At 37.3% G+C, this 19,309-nt stretch overlaps 2 protein-coding genes and 2 non-coding genes across 4 annotated transcripts; all 4 read right to left on the reverse strand.

Moving 5' to 3' along the window:
• Positions 1-4,705: 4,705 nt before the first annotated feature.
• On the reverse strand, positions 4,706-9,203 carry rpl13 (ribosomal protein L13). Its single transcript, XM_062422799.1, has 6 exons — positions 9,164-9,203; positions 8,440-8,557; positions 6,983-7,124; positions 5,619-5,792; positions 5,365-5,421; positions 4,706-4,907 (listed from the first exon to the last, which is right to left on the reverse strand). Exons 2-6 carry the CDS (start codon positions 8,541-8,543, stop codon positions 4,749-4,751), a joined length of 636 nt encoding a protein of 211 aa, XP_062278783.1. The 5' UTR covers positions 8,544-8,557; positions 9,164-9,203; the 3' UTR covers positions 4,706-4,748.
• Positions 5,077-5,155, reverse strand: LOC133985536 (small nucleolar RNA MBII-202). Its single transcript, XR_009925479.1, has one exon. It is a non-coding gene; the product is annotated as a small nucleolar RNA MBII-202 (small nucleolar RNA).
• On the reverse strand, positions 5,919-5,996 carry LOC133985504 (small nucleolar RNA MBII-202). Its single transcript, XR_009925470.1, has one exon. It is a non-coding gene; the product is annotated as a small nucleolar RNA MBII-202 (small nucleolar RNA).
• A 3,360-nt stretch (positions 9,204-12,563) lies between the features above and the next one.
• On the reverse strand, positions 12,564-17,301 carry gcshb (glycine cleavage system protein H (aminomethyl carrier), b). The gene is made up of 5 exons (XM_062422810.1): positions 17,114-17,301; positions 15,812-15,891; positions 13,340-13,403; positions 13,108-13,239; positions 12,564-12,999 (listed from the first exon to the last, which is right to left on the reverse strand). The coding sequence occupies exons 1-5, from the start codon at positions 17,268-17,270 to the stop codon at positions 12,902-12,904; spliced, it is 531 nt and encodes a 176-aa protein (XP_062278794.1). The 5' UTR covers positions 17,271-17,301; the 3' UTR covers positions 12,564-12,901.
• Between the last annotated feature and the right edge of the window lie 2,008 nt (positions 17,302-19,309).

The raw sequence follows: 19,309 nt of genomic DNA on the forward strand, positions 1-19,309 counted from the left end.
CAGGACCTTATGAATCTGTGGAAATGCTTCTGAAATAATTTGCATTGTGTTTGCATTATTAAAGGATAGGTTCACATTTTTTCAAGGCTGTCTTAAAACAATAGTCAGCTGCCTAAATGAAGACTGAAACAAATCTTTCTTATGGTAATCATCCCTCCTGTTCAGACCATTAGAAGCTCTCCTCCTAATGAGCTTTCAATATATGTAAGTGATGTTGGACAAAATGCACAGTACTACTTTTGAGCAAAAGATATAGAAACGTTTATCTGACGTTTATATGAAGCTTCAGCCGTCCATATTAGTCAAATCAAGTGTACGTCTGCCAAAATTAGTATTTTTAAAACAAAAATCTCTCTTTTTCATACTCTCGCTACTGCAGCTGAACAGTGAGACGCAGTGAATTTCACACTACAAAGACTGTAAATGTGGAATATATCCACTTTATTTGAATACATACTAACTTCAGAAAATCTTTTGAAATCATTTTTGCGCAAAACGACAACTGCAGATTGTGTCCTTCAGAGTTCATATAGTCACCTGACTGTTTTTTTTTAAACATACTTGAAAAATTATGAAGCCGTCCTTTAATTAGCTTAATTCTAATATCCACCTATTGCAATATATCACATAATTGTGCACACAGTATTGGGTAGGTAAGCATCTCAGAACAGATTATATACAGATGTTGCAGCTGTCAAATCAGCTGCTAATTTAAACACAGTCCCTTTACTGTACCTTCACTCAATGGTACAATCTAAAATGATTTGTATGGGCTTCGTCACACAACTTAACATAAAAGATGACATCGGATGTTTAGCTGGTAACCCTCTGTGTATGACATATAGATTGTCAATTTGTACTCAGACAAGAAGTCAGTTCCTGCTGGCTTTGTCTCAGCTCCAGTAGTAAAACATCAACTGAGCATGCAAGATGTTTCTCAGCAAAGCAACTGGAGCTCAAAAAGACAGATCTGCCAGCAGCAGCACATCACAACCAAATCTTCATTTGGGAGCTCCTCAGTGGAGTAGAGTAGACAGCTGAGGGACTGTGACCCTCTGGTCTCTTACTTTCATCAGATACACACATGTACTTGCATATCCTGTATAGATATTTACACACCTGCACTTTTAATGTCATCCACATTAAAGTGACAATGAATTGATTCATGGTGTAGATTTTCAGTCATTCGGCGATATATGTTACATAACATATTGTTTCTACGCAGCGTTTATGCCTGATCCCTTTCTGCAGTCCACCCACAAATGTATTATTTTCATGAATGTATTTCCAGACATTGCATAACATTTATAGATTGCACTGACACAACAGCAGCTCTCGAGTTCGAACAAAAGACCATAAAAGACAAACTAATAGACAAAGAAGTTGAAAGAATAGCTGGAAAATGTCAGGTTTCTGGAAATACAATGTTAAACGTAAATTTGAAGAGGTTAGGGTCAGGTAACCCCTTAAATCAAAGTTGTGCAGTTTATGATACAAGAAAGCTGTTTTATCCCTGAAGGCTTGGATATCAAATGATTCTGTGTCCTTCAGACAGTAAGAACATTTTTTCATTACAGCTTTGCAGCATTACGTCTGATTTCACAAGCACCTGGCTGATTCCTTGAGAGTTTAGCCAATCAGAAGTTTTCAGCTGCTAAAAAGATGTTGTGTGCAACAGACAGGGAGGTCAATGAAATCACTCCAACAGTAAGTAAACATAAAACGTTTTCTGCTGAGCACCAAACAACAAAAACACCACCCTAATTTCCCTTACAAGTTGATATTTTAAGTAAAATTCTTTATGCTGATGTCTTTTTTCTGACTCATTGTTTTATAAGGGAACTTGCTGCTCTCTTACATGGCCATCGCCTAAAGTCAGCTGTCTCCTGCAGATATCACCCCCACTGATCCCTCTTCCATGAGTATTCTGAGTCGGTAGGAAGCTTCTGCTTTGGGGCACACACCTGAGCCCTCTTACGCCACAACTCCGAACATCGGCCATCTGCTGCTTCGTCGCTTCAGCACCTCATAGGACATTCTCTGCATTTACACATGGATTATCTATTCAGATTCTCCCCTTTGCATTTCTCCAGTAACATTCAGTGCCTGCCTTGGTGCTGCTGACCACTTTGACTGTATAACCCAAATGTCTCCTAACATGGCCTGATGTGCTCACTTTCAAAGTCAAACAACCCTGTTGGCCTAATATAGTTCTGATGTGTTTGTGTAACATCATCCAACAGCTCCCTTTGACTAGAGGTTTTTAACATGTAGATTTTTTGGCAAATTTCTACGTCTCTATTGATTTTAAAGTCATCGGGAACAGCTGATGGAGCATTGTGGTTAATAGTAATCAATCACTAAGCTTGTGTTTCAGCAGGTTTTTAGTGACGGCTCACTGAAGAGAAATGTTATCCCCAGGATTCTCCTCTGTCATTGTTATATTTGATTTACTGACCTACAAACGCTGTTGTAAAAAATATCACAGAAGAAATGTGAGACACACAATACATCTACATTGGTGTGAAACTGACACTGAAGGATACAAGCATGCATGCCACTTAATTGATTTCAATTGGATTATAGATTAGAAGAAAAATGTGGGGAAATGTGTTACCTGCAGCAAAAACAAGGATACAACTGTGAGCAGAAAAAAATATACATTCACCGATTAAATAGCAAGTGAATATTCAATTGATTATTCATAACGACATTAGGAGCTGTAATCAGAACAGAACTTGGTTGCCATTTAGTATATGAATGTCTTCTAACAGAGGACCTGTTTGTTGTAATCAGATTACAACTGCAAAAAATCAACCTATCCTTTCTTTTAATTAATAATAAATGAATAATTTATTCTATAAAAAATTAAGAAATTGTCAAAATACTTGCCACAACTTTACAAAGTCAACGGTGACGTTCTCAAAATGATAGTTTGGACCGACTACCAGTGCCAAATTCAAACATTATCCAATGATTAAGCAAAGAGAAAAGCAGCAAATCATCACATTTGAGAAGTTATTACCAGAGAATGCTTTGACTAAAAAAATATTTAAATGTTTAATTGATTAATTGACTTATCGTTTCAGCTCTGGGTCAGTCTTGTCTGACGTAAACTGTGCTCATCAAAAGTAAGAAATCCGAAATGTACATCACAATTTATATTAATTTGCATAGAATGTGGTATTTTGCCTTTATGTTATTGTTACAAAGACAATAATGACGTCAGTTGTTAAAGAACAGATTCACATATTTTCACGTCTGTCTAACAACACTCACTTGAACAGGAGGAATGATTATATAGCAAGAAATAGCTGTTTCATTGTATGAATGGGCACCTTAGCATTAAGACAAAACTTAAACTTTTGTGTATCAATCCTTTAATATCTGGAGGCTAGTGTTATTGTTAACACAACAGGGACACAGGTGGTTAAAGTTAATGGTTGAGAAGTGTGATTTAGTGAATCATGTTGTAGTACTCTATCTTAAGGATATATAAGATCATGTCTTAGAGTTCCACTCTCAGCTGTATCAGTCACCCAAGGTGCAAACCAACATAACACATGACTCACCTTCATCAGCTGAATTATTTATTTTCCAGTCAGACTGTTGGGACAGAGAGAGACATTAAAGGAGACACGAGCAAGGACCTTCTGTTGGGTCCAATCTCACCCCATCCAAACTTTTCAGTCTGTATGTCATCACACTCCAAACTGTTATATATATATAATATATAGAGTAATGCATCTAATATCCCCAATAGGAGTGTGTGAAACTGTTTCATTTTAGTTTGTTTTTATCCATTCCCTTCACCTTATCTGACCACCACAGTGCACCCCATCTGTGCACATTGTTTATAAATGTCCATAAACTCTGTTGTCATAGCAATATTTTCCATTAAAAGTCAGTTTTGGTTCATGTCTGCCAGCAGGTAACCATCACAGGAAATTAAAATTCAGCTTTATCCCCCTGCAGAGGTCAGGTGTAAAACTGCTCCTTTGTGTTGTGATTCTTGATTCTCGTTTTTTTTTAAGTTTGTTAAATTTCAGTAACCTCTTCTCTTAAATGCCCAATGTATCCATTAATGAGCTTCATTTTGTGCTTCTAGTGCCACCTACTGCTGCAAACAAGTCATACATACACAACAAAACAATTATCAGTCTTGAGTTTACAGCTGGTACAATTTAAACGGACGCCATTTAATGAGATTCATGTAGTAGTATTGTGTGGCATGAAATTGTAAGTTCTTCCAGCTCAAATTCCATCAGCTATCCAGTGGTCAGAAGTCATTATGAAAAGGAACTCAAACACCTCAAGATTTTAAAATGCAATATATTTATATTGGCAGACATAAATCAGATGAACTACTGTATTTCTGCTCTAGGTATGAAGGTTTTATCTCAGCTGTATTTCTTAGTCAAAATTACAATACCACTTGCTGTGACAACCATTTATGATCTTACAGGGACTTTTAATCTGATTTTAGCAATTTCAGCACATTTGAAACCATCTACACATCACACCTCACCTGTGTTTATACTGTAACACTGACCCATTTCAACTACAGTTCTTTGTATTTTAAAGACATGTCAGTAACATCTGATGTTTGTCTATATTACACCAAATCCCACCAGCTGTGATGACACCATGAAAACCACCAACCATCATTGAAACTCGATCTTAAATCAAGACATTCTCACAATAATCTTTTTTAAACTTTATTTTGCAAAGTTCCAGAAGGGCGACTTTTACTTCTTCTTCTCCACATCCTGCTCGGCAGCCTCCTTGGCTCTCTTGGCGCGGATGCCGAAAAGACGAGCGTTGGCCCGGGCCATACGCAGGCTGGCAAAGGCCTTGAAGTTCTTCTCATCCTCGGAGATAACACGGGCCTTCTCCTTCTTGTGTACCTAGAAGAGCAGGGAAAAATGTATAGTAATCTGATACTTAACAAAAAAAACAATAGTTCCTATTGCCAAATGACAAAATCGAGCCAGTTTAACGTGAACTGATATGCAATTTCAAGTCCAACTTTGGAATATCAGTATTTCATGACAACTGATTCGGTTTTCAAGCTTCATTTTCAAAAGGCAGTCATCAGAAAAAGGGGTTCAAATGTTTCATCACAGAAATACAGAGATTCCGGAGAATTATCATCATCTGACTGCTGCAAAGCGAAGCTACGTATAAAACGTATACTAATCAGGTATTGCTGACAAATGACAACCTTCAGTCAGTTTAAAGTTAACTCGAAGGTAAAAATCATGTTTATTTTCTTCAAACTCATTTATTTCCTGCGATTTAATTGTAATCTATACTACTACAGTTTTGAGAGTGTATGTTTTGGGTGAAGGAATTGACACTTACAGTTTTGATGGGCATGACTGGACCAGCGAGCTGAGTGGCCATCTTCAGTTCCTCAGCCTGAAATGATTACAAACAGTTCTTCAAGGAAAGAAGAAAAAAAACTAGAAAAACCCCCACATTACTCAATTACATCTCGCTAAAAGGCAGACAAACATCAGGGTATCTCTGTTAAATGTTTTAACCACAAGTTTCTTTCCAGGTACCTAAACCACCAAACATGTTCATTTAAAAACAACATTAACAGAGAAACTTACAGTGCTGTCTCCCTTCTTGGGGGCAGAAGCCTTCCTGGGGAACAGGATGAGCTTGGAGCGGTACTCCTTCAGACGCTGCACGTTGGCCTGAAGAGATTCTGTGGATCTGTTATGACGGCGAGAGTCGACAGAGATGCCAATGGTGCGGGCTGTCTTTTTGTGGATTCCAGCCGCCTGCAGGGAGGAGCACAGCACATTAAGAATTAAACACTAATTCCTGATTTGGAGGTGATGTTGAAATGTACAATGAATGATACGTTATTGTGTCCACTGTGTGTCTGAATTTGTTTTTCCGACTCAATTGAAAACAGCAGTCATCAGATAAAGGGTTCAAAGGATTCATCAAGTGAATACAGAGATTCCGGAGATTTGTCATCATCTGACTGCTGAGAAAAAACTAAAAAACAAGGGTCCGATATTTCTAAATATAGTTGCCAACCTGTGTCATTACTGTCTCAGGTACTCTTTGTGTCAGTCTCTTTTTACTGGACAAAGCTTCGCTGCAAACTTACAGTTCAGTGGTTACCTGTACACCGTGCCATTTTATTGGTATCATTTTACTGGAATGAGAGCTGCTTGATGAATTGTCATGATCAGACTGATGTCATTTTCCCCACACAAAAACTGAGCTGATGAGGATCAAATTCAAAGATGTGATGCATGTTGATAGCAGACACAGGGACTCCTTGTTATCCTCCACAATATAAACGGCAATTTTAGATTTAATAGCAGAACTTTGGGGTTGCTGTTCATGTTAAGGTGTGAAACATTAATAATACAGAAGCTATGTATGCTCCCAGCGCTGCAAAGTCACCACATTGATCAATGACAGTAATTCGTGCTTGAGCCTACCTCTTGCGAGGGAAAACAACTCTACATGATCAGGGGTGATGCACATAAGCAATTATTTTAGCATTCCTCCCACAGCAGATAAGTACATGGGAGGAAAGGCAAAGTACATGTTGGCAAGAACATGACGTCTTTGGGCAGCTTCGTGTTCCTCTACAGATATTGACGATTTTGGTCTGGTGGGATGCATGATTCAATGATTAATCACAGAAAAAGTTGAGTCTGTTCTGTTTTACAGCCACAGTAGCCATTAATAGCACCTCAGAGATGGAGGTCATCCTGATTAACATTCACTTTTAGAGATTGTCATGCTGACACACAATTTTCTACCCAAGCAACAATCAATAAACATAAATCACTTATCTCCTCAGTGTGGATGTTCATTCTGAACTACTGAGGTTTTTACTCTTCTGAGGCAAACATTTTAAAAACACTTCTTTATTCATAGTATAGTAACACAAGAAATTGACATTGCTGATGAATTATTCAAATAATCTATTTATAGACAGTATTACCTTGAGTTCCTCCAGGGTGAAGCCACGTCCAGCACGAACCTTGGTGTGGTACCTGATAGTGGGACACCTGACTTGTGGCCTCAATGGTCCAGCAACAGGACGGGGAGCAATGGTACGGGCCTTGGCCTGGCGAGCCTTTCGCCTGAGGAAGGAGATACCTTAATTAAACTAGAGTAACCACAGGAACAACGAAAACTCAACCCTATATGTTTTATGCATGTCCACAACATCTCAAAACCATAACAGTAAAGCAAACAGATTAACACAAACAATTCCTTTGAAACATTTTATGCGTTTCTTTGTAAACTACTGCTGTGTGATGACTGAATAGATTTAATGAATGAATGAAAATAAGACATGCAGTGGTGAGTGAAAATGACAGATTCTGTCTCCAAAGTTGCACCATCTGTTGCTTTCTGAAGTCACTTTTGCTTCAAGCGAGTCACCAATTTGAGATGATTAGCAAATAGTTACTTTACATTTTATTCTTCATCTTTGCCTACTCAGTTACCTGATGACATAATTTTGAAATTAATGTTAAAATGTATATCTTTGAGGTGTTCTTGTTGAGGGAAAAGGGCTGCAACAACACTGCATGTTATGCTGGACTTGAGTGATCAAAATCGTTCCAATGTGTCTACAGAAAACCCAACCATGTGGCTTTTAAGCATCAGGGAAAACTGAACAGACTTAATACAGTTAAATTTGTATCATCAACTCAAATTAAGCTTTTAACAAAAAATACATTTTGCTCCACAAGATGTGATGTAACTGCGAATGTGCATTTAAATTAATTACTATACTAGCATGGCTTTCTTTTGAAATTACTTTGAGCTGTTTGGCACCACTCTGTGCACACTGTTGAGCTCCACATTGTACTCTTGAACAATTACAGACATGCCCTTCACATGACAGTCACAGGAAAACAAAGCAGTATGACACTACATTAAAGCAAACATTTGACTATCATAAAATTTGAGTTTAACTCAACACCCAGGTCTACACAGTTTATTTTTAAACTTCCCTTCAATATCCTGTCTAAATCTGGGGAATGCTAATAGTTATCTCGGTGAAAAGTTACATCTTTGCATGTTATGCCAAAGGTTATTCATTTGATAATTGTTTGTTTGCTACTTGCACTTCAAAAACTTGTGCTGACGATTACCCATAGAAGGCTACTGTAACATAGCCTAGGTACTTTCACTGAAGAAAAATTTAATTGTGTGACTTCTCAACTTCCAAAGATTAAACTTAATATCATGACTTTTCCAGACCTAGAAAGGAGATTTTAAATTCCAGATTTTCCAAGACTGTGGAAAACACCACCTGTTTAGGTCAGTCATGTTAATTTAAGGGATATTTGGTTCAGAAGTGTGTCTCCATCTTGGAGAGGGCTTAATACACAGCTATGCTAGCTCATGTTATTGCATCTCCACAAAGCAAAGTACAGCACTCACCTGCGGATCTTCCTGGCTGGCTGATTGAACCAGGTACGGACTCTTTTCTGCCAGTCTTTGTGAAAGTGGGGGTTCAAGAGCATTCCATTCCGGCTGGGGGCCATGGCTGCCTGCTTCCCTGAAAAACAGCGTGGCACACGGCTATGAGCAGGCTGTCATTCCCGTTCTGTTCAAGTCTTTTCCCCTTGAATTAACCTAAACTTCAACCAAATAGCTCTACTGTGCCTATATTAACCGTAACATCTACCGCAGAACTGAAGCTACAGGAATCAATTTAGCCAGGACATAAACATTACCTGAGGGGGACCATACTCCTTCACTTAACCGGTCCTCTCAGAGGCTAAGCTAATAGGCTAACAACTGCTCACATTACCGACTGCTACCAGCCGCTGCCGGTCATTTTCAGGCATACTTTGCCATTTCGGCATTTGTTACGTAGGAACACTTTATTTCAAGAGGCATTATTTATACATGAAACTAATGTTGGCCTTTAACAGCAACGCTTGCAGACACACACACACACACACACAACAGGAGACCGGCCATGACGGCGAAAATAGACATAAATTATCAATTCTACGGCGAAATCTGTGACAATAATCACCTTGTTTCAAAGGTGATAAAACACACTATTTCAGATGGTCAGTGGAATTTTAAAACACGGGTAAAATATCAAGGATTAACACAGATTAGTTTGAATTCTGTAGAGGATAAATTCTCATACCTACGAGGGAGGAAAATGGCCGAAAGGAAAAAGGAAGTAGAAAAGCGGTGGATTGTGGGATATGGGGTCCTATCAAAGAACACACACAAGAGCATTCCCTCCACTACAGGAACCACCGATAAAACGTTACATTCATCAAACTATTTCAGATTATTTAATGTAACAGTTTGTAAAATAGTTATTAATTAAATCAATGTGATCAGATATTTTAGTTATACAAATATACAGCCACACTGTTAAAATACACACAATTTACTCTATATATAACGCAACAGTTCTCAAGCTGTATCATTTTGCATGTTACAAGAGTACATTCACAGGCTGTACACTATGTTCTTATACAAGTGCGACACACGTAGAACTGCAAAACAATAAGTTTTGTCAGTATCTGAGTTTTTAAAAAAATCTGCAAAATCATAGACTCATAAACCGACCACAGAGGGTTAGGTCATATTGAACAAAACCGGAAGTAAGTGTGAGAGTCTCGCATTCATCATCTTTGTTGAGCAAACATTCAAAAAGTGAAATTAATCTAAAAACAACAAATTTGTATACAAGTATTTTCTCTATATCTGAGAGGGTGTGACTGAAGATGTGTGAAGGCTGAGCTGAGGTTTAGAAACGGTCAGATTATTGTTGGGTTTGGATTCCACAGTTTGGGGTTGCTATGGAGATTTACAATGTAGGCGATTCATTATCTAATGGGTTTTACTTTTTGTCACCAGGAAGTAGTCCAATGAGAAAACTTGTCTATAATAAAACTTAAATAAAACTTAACCTGACTGTGAACTGTTTAAACGTCTATAAATAGATGGATTAACACTGGCTGCTGTAGATGTCTGGTTAATGACATTGCAAGCTTTTCTATTGATGAGAATTATTTAATTGATGGGAATTATTTCATCATGTTATGTGTTGATAGCATTAATACTGTATGTTAAATTACAATAGAGGTGAAATGTTTATCACTGGCCACTAGATGTAGGCCTACTACCTTTCACCAGCAGAAGACAATAACTAATTTACAAGGCTCTGTTTAGATACAGTAACTACAATCCACAACAGTCAAGTAAATTATCCTCTTAAAGTTAACAGCATACATACCTGATTAGTAATATAAGCACGGTATCGCTCAAAGTTCATGGCAATGAAAATGAAAAGGAAACATTTTGATGTTTGCTAATTTGTCTGCTAGGAGTCACGTGGGCCGATAGCTTTGTGCTGTGTCTTATCAGCTGCTGCCTGCCATTTCTGACATGTAAACTCAATAAAGTGTCACATTACTGCAGCAGTTAATGGATGGATTGTCAAACTAGACTACCAGGCACAGGGCCAAGGGGCCAAGGGGCCAAGGAGTCACGGTGCCCCTGAGCCAGAACCTCTGTTTGATGTGACTCCAATTAACATTTCGTGTTAGAATCAAAGGTTCAGTCAACAGTACGTATGCCCTGTTGTTTTTTCCCCACTCTTCATCCATATAGCAGAACAGGAGCGCATTGGCCTGGAAAAGACCCTTTCCTTTCATGCTCCATATATCACTTACAGCGTAACATGTAGCTGAACATTTTTATTACAGTGGGGCCATTCATGAAATTAATTCATGTTTGAGCTTTAACTGGTAATTGTTATAACTAATATTATTATTATTATTATCATTGTCCTCATTATGCTCATGTCTGTCTCTGTCTTACATCTTTCATCATTAAAAATGCTAAAGCTTAAATATGAAAACAGTAACTATCCATTCTTTTGGTGTCAGCAGATGCCTCAGTAGTCAGGCTGGTGTTGTGTAGGACATTACTGTATGTGCTATAGTTGCTATTAAATAGAATGTGTCTCTAATGATAATGAAAGAGGGTAACACCTGCAGAGGGCCAGACTTTACCATTAAGTAAGGTAGGCAACTGTCTGGGAAATAAACTAAAAGATCCCCAAACAGCTAAAGATTTATTATGTTTAGATATTAAAATATTGAAGTATGTTACTATTCTAACTCACTGTATACCTAAATAACTTGCAAAAGGCCTCCAAAGCCACTGTTTATACCTCAGAGGAGAACATTGTATCATTACATTTACTTGACAGATAAATGTTAGAGGTTATACTGCAGATTCAGATTTTACTCACAAAATATAACAAAATATGATGCACTATTATTGATTAAATTATCCAGCATTATATAAGAATTGCAAATGTGTATGCCAGACTTTTACAGTATTTTTACTGGATGGTATTAATAGTTTTACTTCTTAACTTACTATTTTCTTTATGTTCTATGTTATTTATACTGTAGCACTTTGAGTTTCACTATGAATAAGAAGTGTGATACAAATTAAATGCATTATTATTATAATTATTATCATTAAGAAAACAGTTTTTAGTACTTTTTTTTTTAACCACAGCCAATACCAACATTCCCAGTAAGAGAAAGGGTGGACATTTAATCCAATTTCCTTTTCTTAAATATGTATTAATCTTACTAAATTTAAACGTAATATGGAACTTCTAAGAGAAATATGACTTAACATGTTTTAAAATGCCAGTAACAAACATTGTGAAAAGCATCTTGTTGTATTATTGTGCTTCACTTGTTAATACAAAATGATAGAGAAGGACATTTAATCCATTTTCCTTTTCTTAAATATGTATTAATCTTACTAAATTTAAACGTAATATGGAACTTCTAAGAGAAATATGACTTAACATGTTTTAAAATGCCAGTAACAAACATTGTGAAAAGCATCTTGTTGTATTATTGTGCTTCACTTGTTAATACAAAATGATAGAGAAGGTGATCATGTGTATAAGAGGCCAAGTGTAAAGAGGTATCACTAGAGAGGCTGTTTTTGAATGGGAGGTTTGGTACACATTAGGTCAGCACCAAAGACTTTTTTCTTTATGAGGAGTAAGCATGAGGATATTTCAAAATGTCTTTTATTATAGATTGTTTGATATTATATGATCAAATAAACAAGAGATTAAAGTCACCCCTGTAAAAATGGTGTAGCCAGAAATACCAATTAAAGCTTTTATTTAACATTATCAGCTTGAGAGTTCAGTTTCTACATCAGTCACTGATTTTAAAACCACTGCCTCATTAATCATTTATCAACTAGCCTCTGCTATCTCTGCCTATCTTCACCTGAGGGCAAAGGTCAAGGTGTGTGGAACTGTAATAAGCAGCATGAAGCAGCCAGTTCTGTCAACACATGTGCAAACATACAATTAACATGTGAAATCTATTGTCTATACCATAAGTTACTCTTAAAAATGTCAAAACAAAAGCAGAGTAAATGCTTACTCTTCATCCCTGTGTCAGAATGAGGTTGTATTCTGAGTTAATTATGACTTCAAAAGTAGTATTTGTTAAAAATTAAAAAACAAAACAAAGACATGTCAATTCAAACATAAGGACCAGATTTATTAAATGAAGGTGACACAGCACTTACAATCACTTTCCAGTCTTTAACCACATCTGTGCACATTTAAAATGGAACAAAGCACCACAAACAAGACCCAATAATACTGACTGATCTTGATATTAAGAGCCCTTAATGTTTTAGTGGCTAAATGAGTCCTAAACTTCTACGTGGAAGTTACTTAAGATTTAAAATTATTTTGATAGCACAGTTCCAGTATCAAAATAAACACTGCAGATGAAGAAGAGTGCCACTCAAGATGTTAGTACTACTGTTTGATTGAGGTTACATTACAAAATAGCACAGTGAGTCTATTGGTTTATTCATCAAGTGACTTAATAAATTTATCATAGCTTGCTTGATCCATGAGGTCTTCAAGTTCTTCAGGCTTTTCAATGGTCATCTTGATTAGCCACCCTGAAAAGGTAAGAGGTTTGTATTTTTTAAAGGCCAAAAAATAGCAGAACAAGGAAAAATGACTATGAATGTACTTGAGAGTAGCAACAGTGACGGTGAGGCGCTTACCGTCTGTATAGCAGGCTTTATTCACAAGTCCAGGATTGTCTGCCAGCTCTGTGTTGATTTCACTCACTTCTCCTGTCAGTGGTGAGTAAAGCTCACTGGCAGCTTTTACACTCTCCAAGGCACCAAACTCCTCTGCAACACGGACATATAGGCAACGTGACCACTGATACATCTTATCTCACTGTTAGACTCTATTACTCACAGAAATGTACACTGTATTTCAGACTCTTACCCATTTGTTCAAGTCTTTGGCCAACTTCAGGGAGTCCACAGTACACCACATCACCTAATGCTTCCTAAATGGATAAAACAAATGTATCAATTTGAGTTTATATATTTAATAACACTTAAAAGCAATAGTCTAATAATGTCTAGAATTAATTTAGCATTTTAAAAAGATAAGGCTGATAATCTAGGTTTCTTACAGTGAACAATTCTTAGGAAAAACCAACCATGTTCATCAGTCTGTCTCTCAATACTTTACCCAGCCTACCTGTCCAAACTGCTTCATACCTACTGAGGACGTAAAATCCTTTAACAGTTTACACTTATATACTTTTTAAAATTATATTAATTAGCTGGGCAGTGTTTTTGGTGAATTTGGTGGGGATTACAAAATCAGCTACTGTTTGTGTGTTCATGGTAATGAGGGAACATGTTGCCCAGAGCAACGGTGTGGCTCACTTCTTGGTTCTTGGACAATAATGTTGGTTTGTTGTTTTCATGGGATAAGAAGAAATAACAAGTATGTAGAATATCACAATGTATACCTCATAAGTGAGGGGGGTATGTTTTAAATGATAAAAGGCATCTAAGAGTTGGTTTTGTTGAACCATCAGTGAAGACATAATAGCACAAAGAAATCAGTTAAAAATGTCACATGTATCAGAGCAGCTGCTGGGTGTATATTTCTGCTTGTCTTGACTTTCACACAGTTGCAATGCTGACACAATTTATTGAGACTAGTATTAACAGGAACAAACATGGGACCCGAACTGGTGACCCCACCAAGATGTATCACTTTGTCTTGCTCATTCGTATACAAACTTGGAAAAGACGCATTTATGGATGAGGACAGAATCTTAAAACAAGAGCATGTACGAATCATTACATTGTCATAGTCCTGCTTTTGCATCTATCACCTACACAGATTATTACCTACTGTACATCTTTAGGCTACTTAATACAGGCAGGCAAAAATGACAGGTTAGATGTAAAATCATAGGAGAGTAGTATCCATATGCAGTGCTAGTCTGCTAATCTGAGGGCCTTGACATCAAAATGTTTTCTTTATGAACACCTATGATGTACTCTCACACATTTTACCCAAAACTACAATACTAATGCACAACAAGTCTCATTTACTGATTCAGAACAATTCTCCAAAATAATAACTTACGGTCAAAAGACCGTAAAATATAAAATATATTTGCAACTAAAATAAAATCAACCTCCACACTCAGATAGCCTGTAATAAAAACAGTTTAAAGTTAGGATTTGCTATTTAGGACAAATCACAGTCATTGTCAAAGTGTAATGTATTTTACACATTTTAGCTAAGAGTCGAGGCTTTGCCATTATGTTCTTCTGGGTAAAATGTGAATCATGACATTTTAAGTTGCACTGCCAAATACTTAATGAAGTCTATTTAAATACTATTAACTATTTAACATACAAATTAAGCTGTTAAGCAATTTAAGCTTTTGACACTTGAAGACACTGAATTTCACTAGATTGATATTTTTCGAGGACTGCATGACAATGACATTCTTGAACGCACCCAAGGTCAACTAACAGTCTTCTATGAAAATATATGTGAGTGAACAGAAAACCTATCAGTGTACTCTATAGTCATCCTTCAATTTAACACAGCTACTGTTAATCCATTCTGCATTTAGTGGATGAAATTTCACACTGCTCTACAATATTTCCACAAGGTCACAGCTTTGATCAAAGTACACAATCTCATGTTAAAGTGTAAATTGAAACTACTACTACTACTTATTTTTGTAGTGGTGATAAATGGAGATTCATAAATATAAAGAGAAACAGTGAAAACCCTTCCTTTAAAGAAGGCTGTCTACTGATATCCTGATAATCAACTTAACTATTTGAATGTGTGAAGTGATTCAGAGGTGGAACCAGGCAATATAAACACATTTCACAAAATAATCCATTTGCTCCCAAGACCATATATTCTAGTGTCATTTGAGAAACAAGATGGTTTGGGGTACTGAAAAATAAACAGGATTAATGTCAGCAGCAGAGATAAAAGTATTTGAACTTGAGCTCAGTGGCTGTGTGGCAAACTTGAATGGTGCCCATTGTCAGGTTGAATGCCGCTGCATTCGACATGGCGAACAGCAGCACTAGCAATAGCAGTAATAACAATTTCTCCAAAAGCTGCTATTAAGGTAAAGATAAAAAACACCCGCCTTCATATTTAGTCTAAGAAAGTGCCTGCCCTTGAGATTTTCTGCACACCATTGTAGTCTGCTGCTAATCAGTTTTCTCAAACAATAGTCATAAAACAGTAAATTAGCTTGTATTAGTGCAGTTGCTGTAGGTGAGGACAAAGGGCAGCACTGAACTGCACAATTCAGGCATTAGTATAATCACTATTTTTAGATTGCCATCAGTAAACCTCTGAACCAAGTATGTCATAAATCAACGATTAGTGTCGGCAGAAGACCCAACAACCTACCTGAGCATAACTGCTGATACCAACTGTGCCAATTCCACCCTCGATTTGCACCCACTCATGCTTATCTGTGAACTTTAGGGCTGCGGAGAGAACAAGGGGTCAAGTTAGTTTGTAACAGATCAATTAATTAGTGTGTGTAACTGAGATTAGTCTATGAATCAATATGCACTATGATTAAAAAATACATATTGGTGCTATGATGAATCGTGTGAGATAGACTACATGAACCACAGTCGTGAACAGACAAGAGGAAGCACAACTGTCTCAACACATATCATTTGTATGTCCAAAGAACACCTTACTGTACTATGGACCAGAGCCCGGTGAGTAGGCCAGTACTTATGCAACACCATTTGCAGTTTAATGGATCCAAAATCTAAAATCTGTCATTTACTGGTTGTAATGAGAACTTAAAAAACAAACAAAAAAAAGTACAGTCAAATATCACAATCTTTCTGCAGGTGCACCTCCTGAATCGTGACCACCCAAGGTTTGACAGAAAAAGGTGCAAACAGGTGCAAATAAACTCTGATGGCAATAAGTGAACAAGTCAGATCTAAACTAAAAAAAAACAAAGCATTAGATTCCAAGCTCATGCTGTCATCTTTACAATACCCCCCAGGGAAGAACTGCAATGCCTCAACAGTTTCCAGTGTTGGCATCAGACCATGCAGAAAAATACAGGTTTGAACCAGATTGTGAACTGTGTGAGATGCTGATGCATGTCCGGGGACAGCACTGTCAGTCCTGAGAGCGGGCTGTCCCAGCTGAAAAGGGCAGGATAAACGCTTTCATACTCATTTTAACCAAATGAAAGCCTTAAAAAGGACTTTAATCATTTAACAAGGTGATAGGTGGAAGAATAAATCATAGAGAGTTTACATTTTAGACCACATTGTACACATGGAATCCATCCTTCCACAGCTGCCCACTGTACTGATCAAGGATCATGGGTGCATTTTTTGTTTAATAAGTTACTACATGTTGCACGAGACATGGATAATTAGTCGTTTAGGGTCGTTAATTAACAGCCCAATCCGGAGCTCGTGCTTGGACACTGTAACCTTGCAAAACACACGTCTCCCAATAACATCACACAAGGTAAAAGAAAGCTTTGTAGTAGACTGTAGCCACTAACATGTGCCTGCTAATTTTGTGCCACCTAACTTTCAGCTGCCCTCCGTTACAAGAAAGTGACACAAACTGCGTGAGGTTTTTCGCCCCTCGCAGACAGACAGGAATGCGTAACCAGCCCGCATGTAGTATAATGTAACATTACGGCTCCTTTCTTTTTTCTTTTACCTGTGGACAGGGCCGAGGTGGTGCTCAGTGTCCGCGGAGAGCCGCTCCTCCACAGCAGCCGGCTCGCTGAGAGCTGCGCTGCCGGAGACAGCTGAGGCAGGCTGGGAGAAAAGTTTGCGGAAAGGCACCGCAGCGCTGCTCTCATCGCCATCTTCATTCAGTGTGTGTGTCGACTCTTTAACCCAGTGCACATACACTTGACCGCGGGAGCGCGCACCATCCCACTGTTTGCGGGCTCCCGCAGGAGGGAAGGAGGGAGGAGGAAGAGGAGGGAGTGTAATCTAAAGTTTGGCATTGAATTAACACTTAACGAATTAATATTTATAAACAAAAAAAATATACATGAATTATTTTTAAAAGAACTGCAACCTACACTGCAAACTGAACTCCATACATATCATTGTGTGTAAAAATATGTAAAAATTTAAAATAAAGAAATAACTTAATACATTAACTTGAAAAAGATCTGTCAGAATAATAATTTGTATGTGATAGTTTTCACCGACAGTGAGGTCAATTGGTTAACATTTATTCTACTCTTACTCTTCTTCGTTTTTAAAAATCCCGAATTTATGAACTTGCAAATATTTGTAATTTCTAGTTAACTGCTGGACACGAGGGTAGCGTGTCTATGTTCCCCCATTTTAATAATAAAATAAAGATTTTCACCTGTCTTTCAAGAATTTTCATGGATGTAAAACAACAATACGTTATGTGCGTTAGGGAATGGCCATATCTGTGCTGTGGGAATGTAGGCCCGAGGAAACATAGGGCCTCATTTAGATGGGAGGAAAATGTCTTAGAAATGGGGGAACATACGGCTGACCCCGACACGGGATGTCTTCTACTTCACTAAAAAGCAAATTGTAAGTGTTTGTTCACTGAAGGCTTCAGGTTTTCAAATCACACTTGTGTAAGTTTTATATAGGCTCCAAAGTATGTGTGATGTCACTCAGATTGTCTGTGAGCACAAATAAACCTTTAACTTTTGATTAATTAGACAAAAAAAGTGTTTAAGTGGCAGACACTGCACACATCATTCTTTACAGTTAAGGTCAAACATTACAGTCAGGCAGTAATAAGAAAAACTCATTTTTTGAGTGAAGGGGGACTTACCTTTTGTTTTTTTCCTGCTTCAGTTTTATGCATAAAATGGTCCAGTTTGTGTTATTTTGTTTCTGCATGTCCATGTTGTGTTTGAATGTGTGCTTTTTTTGGTTTGTTTTCATGTGTAGGTTGATTTATTAGAGAGTAAAACCAGAGCAAAGCAAGAAAATGTCAATGTCAATGCAATAAATTATATTTACTCCTCTGAAATCCTTATTTAATTTTAGGTGTGGCACACAGCGTAACAGATCATGAGTTAGGGTTGTGACACACATTTTAAGTATAAAGGGTACTTTCAAACTTGGAAAAGAAGGGCCTTTAGTTACTCTGAGAAAATCATTGTGAGATGACAAGAAAAACATTTAATGTATAACCCAAGCTTAACATTTCATTGAGTCACTAAATTAAGACCTTACCAGAGTAACAACTCCAGACCCTCTAACCTCCCAGTGGAAAAAAAAGGAAATGTCCTCAGCCAGCAAAAGTCTATCATATCATCTTGAGTTCTTGTGGATAATTATTCATGTATTTTGTCTCCTTTATGTAAAACAGGGGATTGTAATTATTGTTACCATCAGCATTATTTAATTCAGTGAGCCTCAAAACAGCCCTGGTCCTTTTATATCCTGCGATTTAAAAAAAAAAAAAAAAAAATGCTGATTGTTACCATTTCTCTCAATTGTTCAACGTAAGTGAACACTGGTCAAACTCTTGACAGGTTATGTTTATACCAGAGAATTTTTAGCCTAACCAACCATTCAAATAGCACGTCGAAGAAATCCAGTGATGAATCAACACCCACAATATGTGCCGGACCAAAAAGATCCATTCACCTTTTGAAATTCTTCTAAAATAGCAAAACCTACCACCAACTATGTCTCTTATAAATATCTGATATGGCTATTTTGAAAACTCAACACAAGCTTTTGAAGTCTCAAAAGATGTTTTTTATTTTCATTTTAGGTGTAAAAAAAGATTTAAAATGACCCTTGTTTAGGTTAGAGACTGTTTTCTTTCCCTTTTCATGGAACTCTTCTGGATGTGCATAGAAGGGCCATAGGCATGTACAAAAGATCAACTGACGTAGAC

Source organism: Scomber scombrus, chromosome 1 (genome assembly GCF_963691925.1).
Source record: "Scomber scombrus chromosome 1, fScoSco1.1, whole genome shotgun sequence".
In the NCBI taxonomy this organism is placed as follows: domain Eukaryota; kingdom Metazoa; phylum Chordata; class Actinopteri; order Scombriformes; family Scombridae; genus Scomber; species Scomber scombrus.

What these genes read in the sequence shown, in the direction of transcription:
- gcshb (XM_062422810.1), bottom strand. Translation starts at nt 17,270, where the DNA reads ATGAAGATGGCGATGAGAGCAGCGCTGCGGTGCCTTTCCGCAAACTTT. An exon ending in CACCTCGGCCCTGTCCACAG is followed by an intron (nt 15,892 to 17,113) that starts GTAAAAGAAAAA and finishes TTCTCTCCGCAG; the next exon opens with CCCTAAAGTTCACAGATAAG. An exon ending in CCAAAGACTTGAACAAATGG is followed by an intron (nt 13,240 to 13,339) that starts GTAAGAGTCTGA and finishes TCCGTGTTGCAG; the next exon opens with AGGAGTTTGGTGCCTTGGAG.
- rpl13 (XM_062422799.1), bottom strand. Translation starts at nt 8,543, where the DNA reads ATGGCCCCCAGCCGGAATGGAATGCTCTTGAACCCCCACTTTCACAAA. An exon ending in TCACCCTGGAGGAACTCAAG is followed by an intron (nt 5,793 to 6,982) that starts GTAATACTGTCT and finishes TCCTCCCTGCAG; the next exon opens with GCGGCTGGAATCCACAAAAA. An exon ending in CAGTCATGCCCATCAAAACT is followed by an intron (nt 4,908 to 5,364) that starts GTAAGTGTCAAT and finishes CTGCTCTTCTAG; the next exon opens with GTACACAAGAAGGAGAAGGC.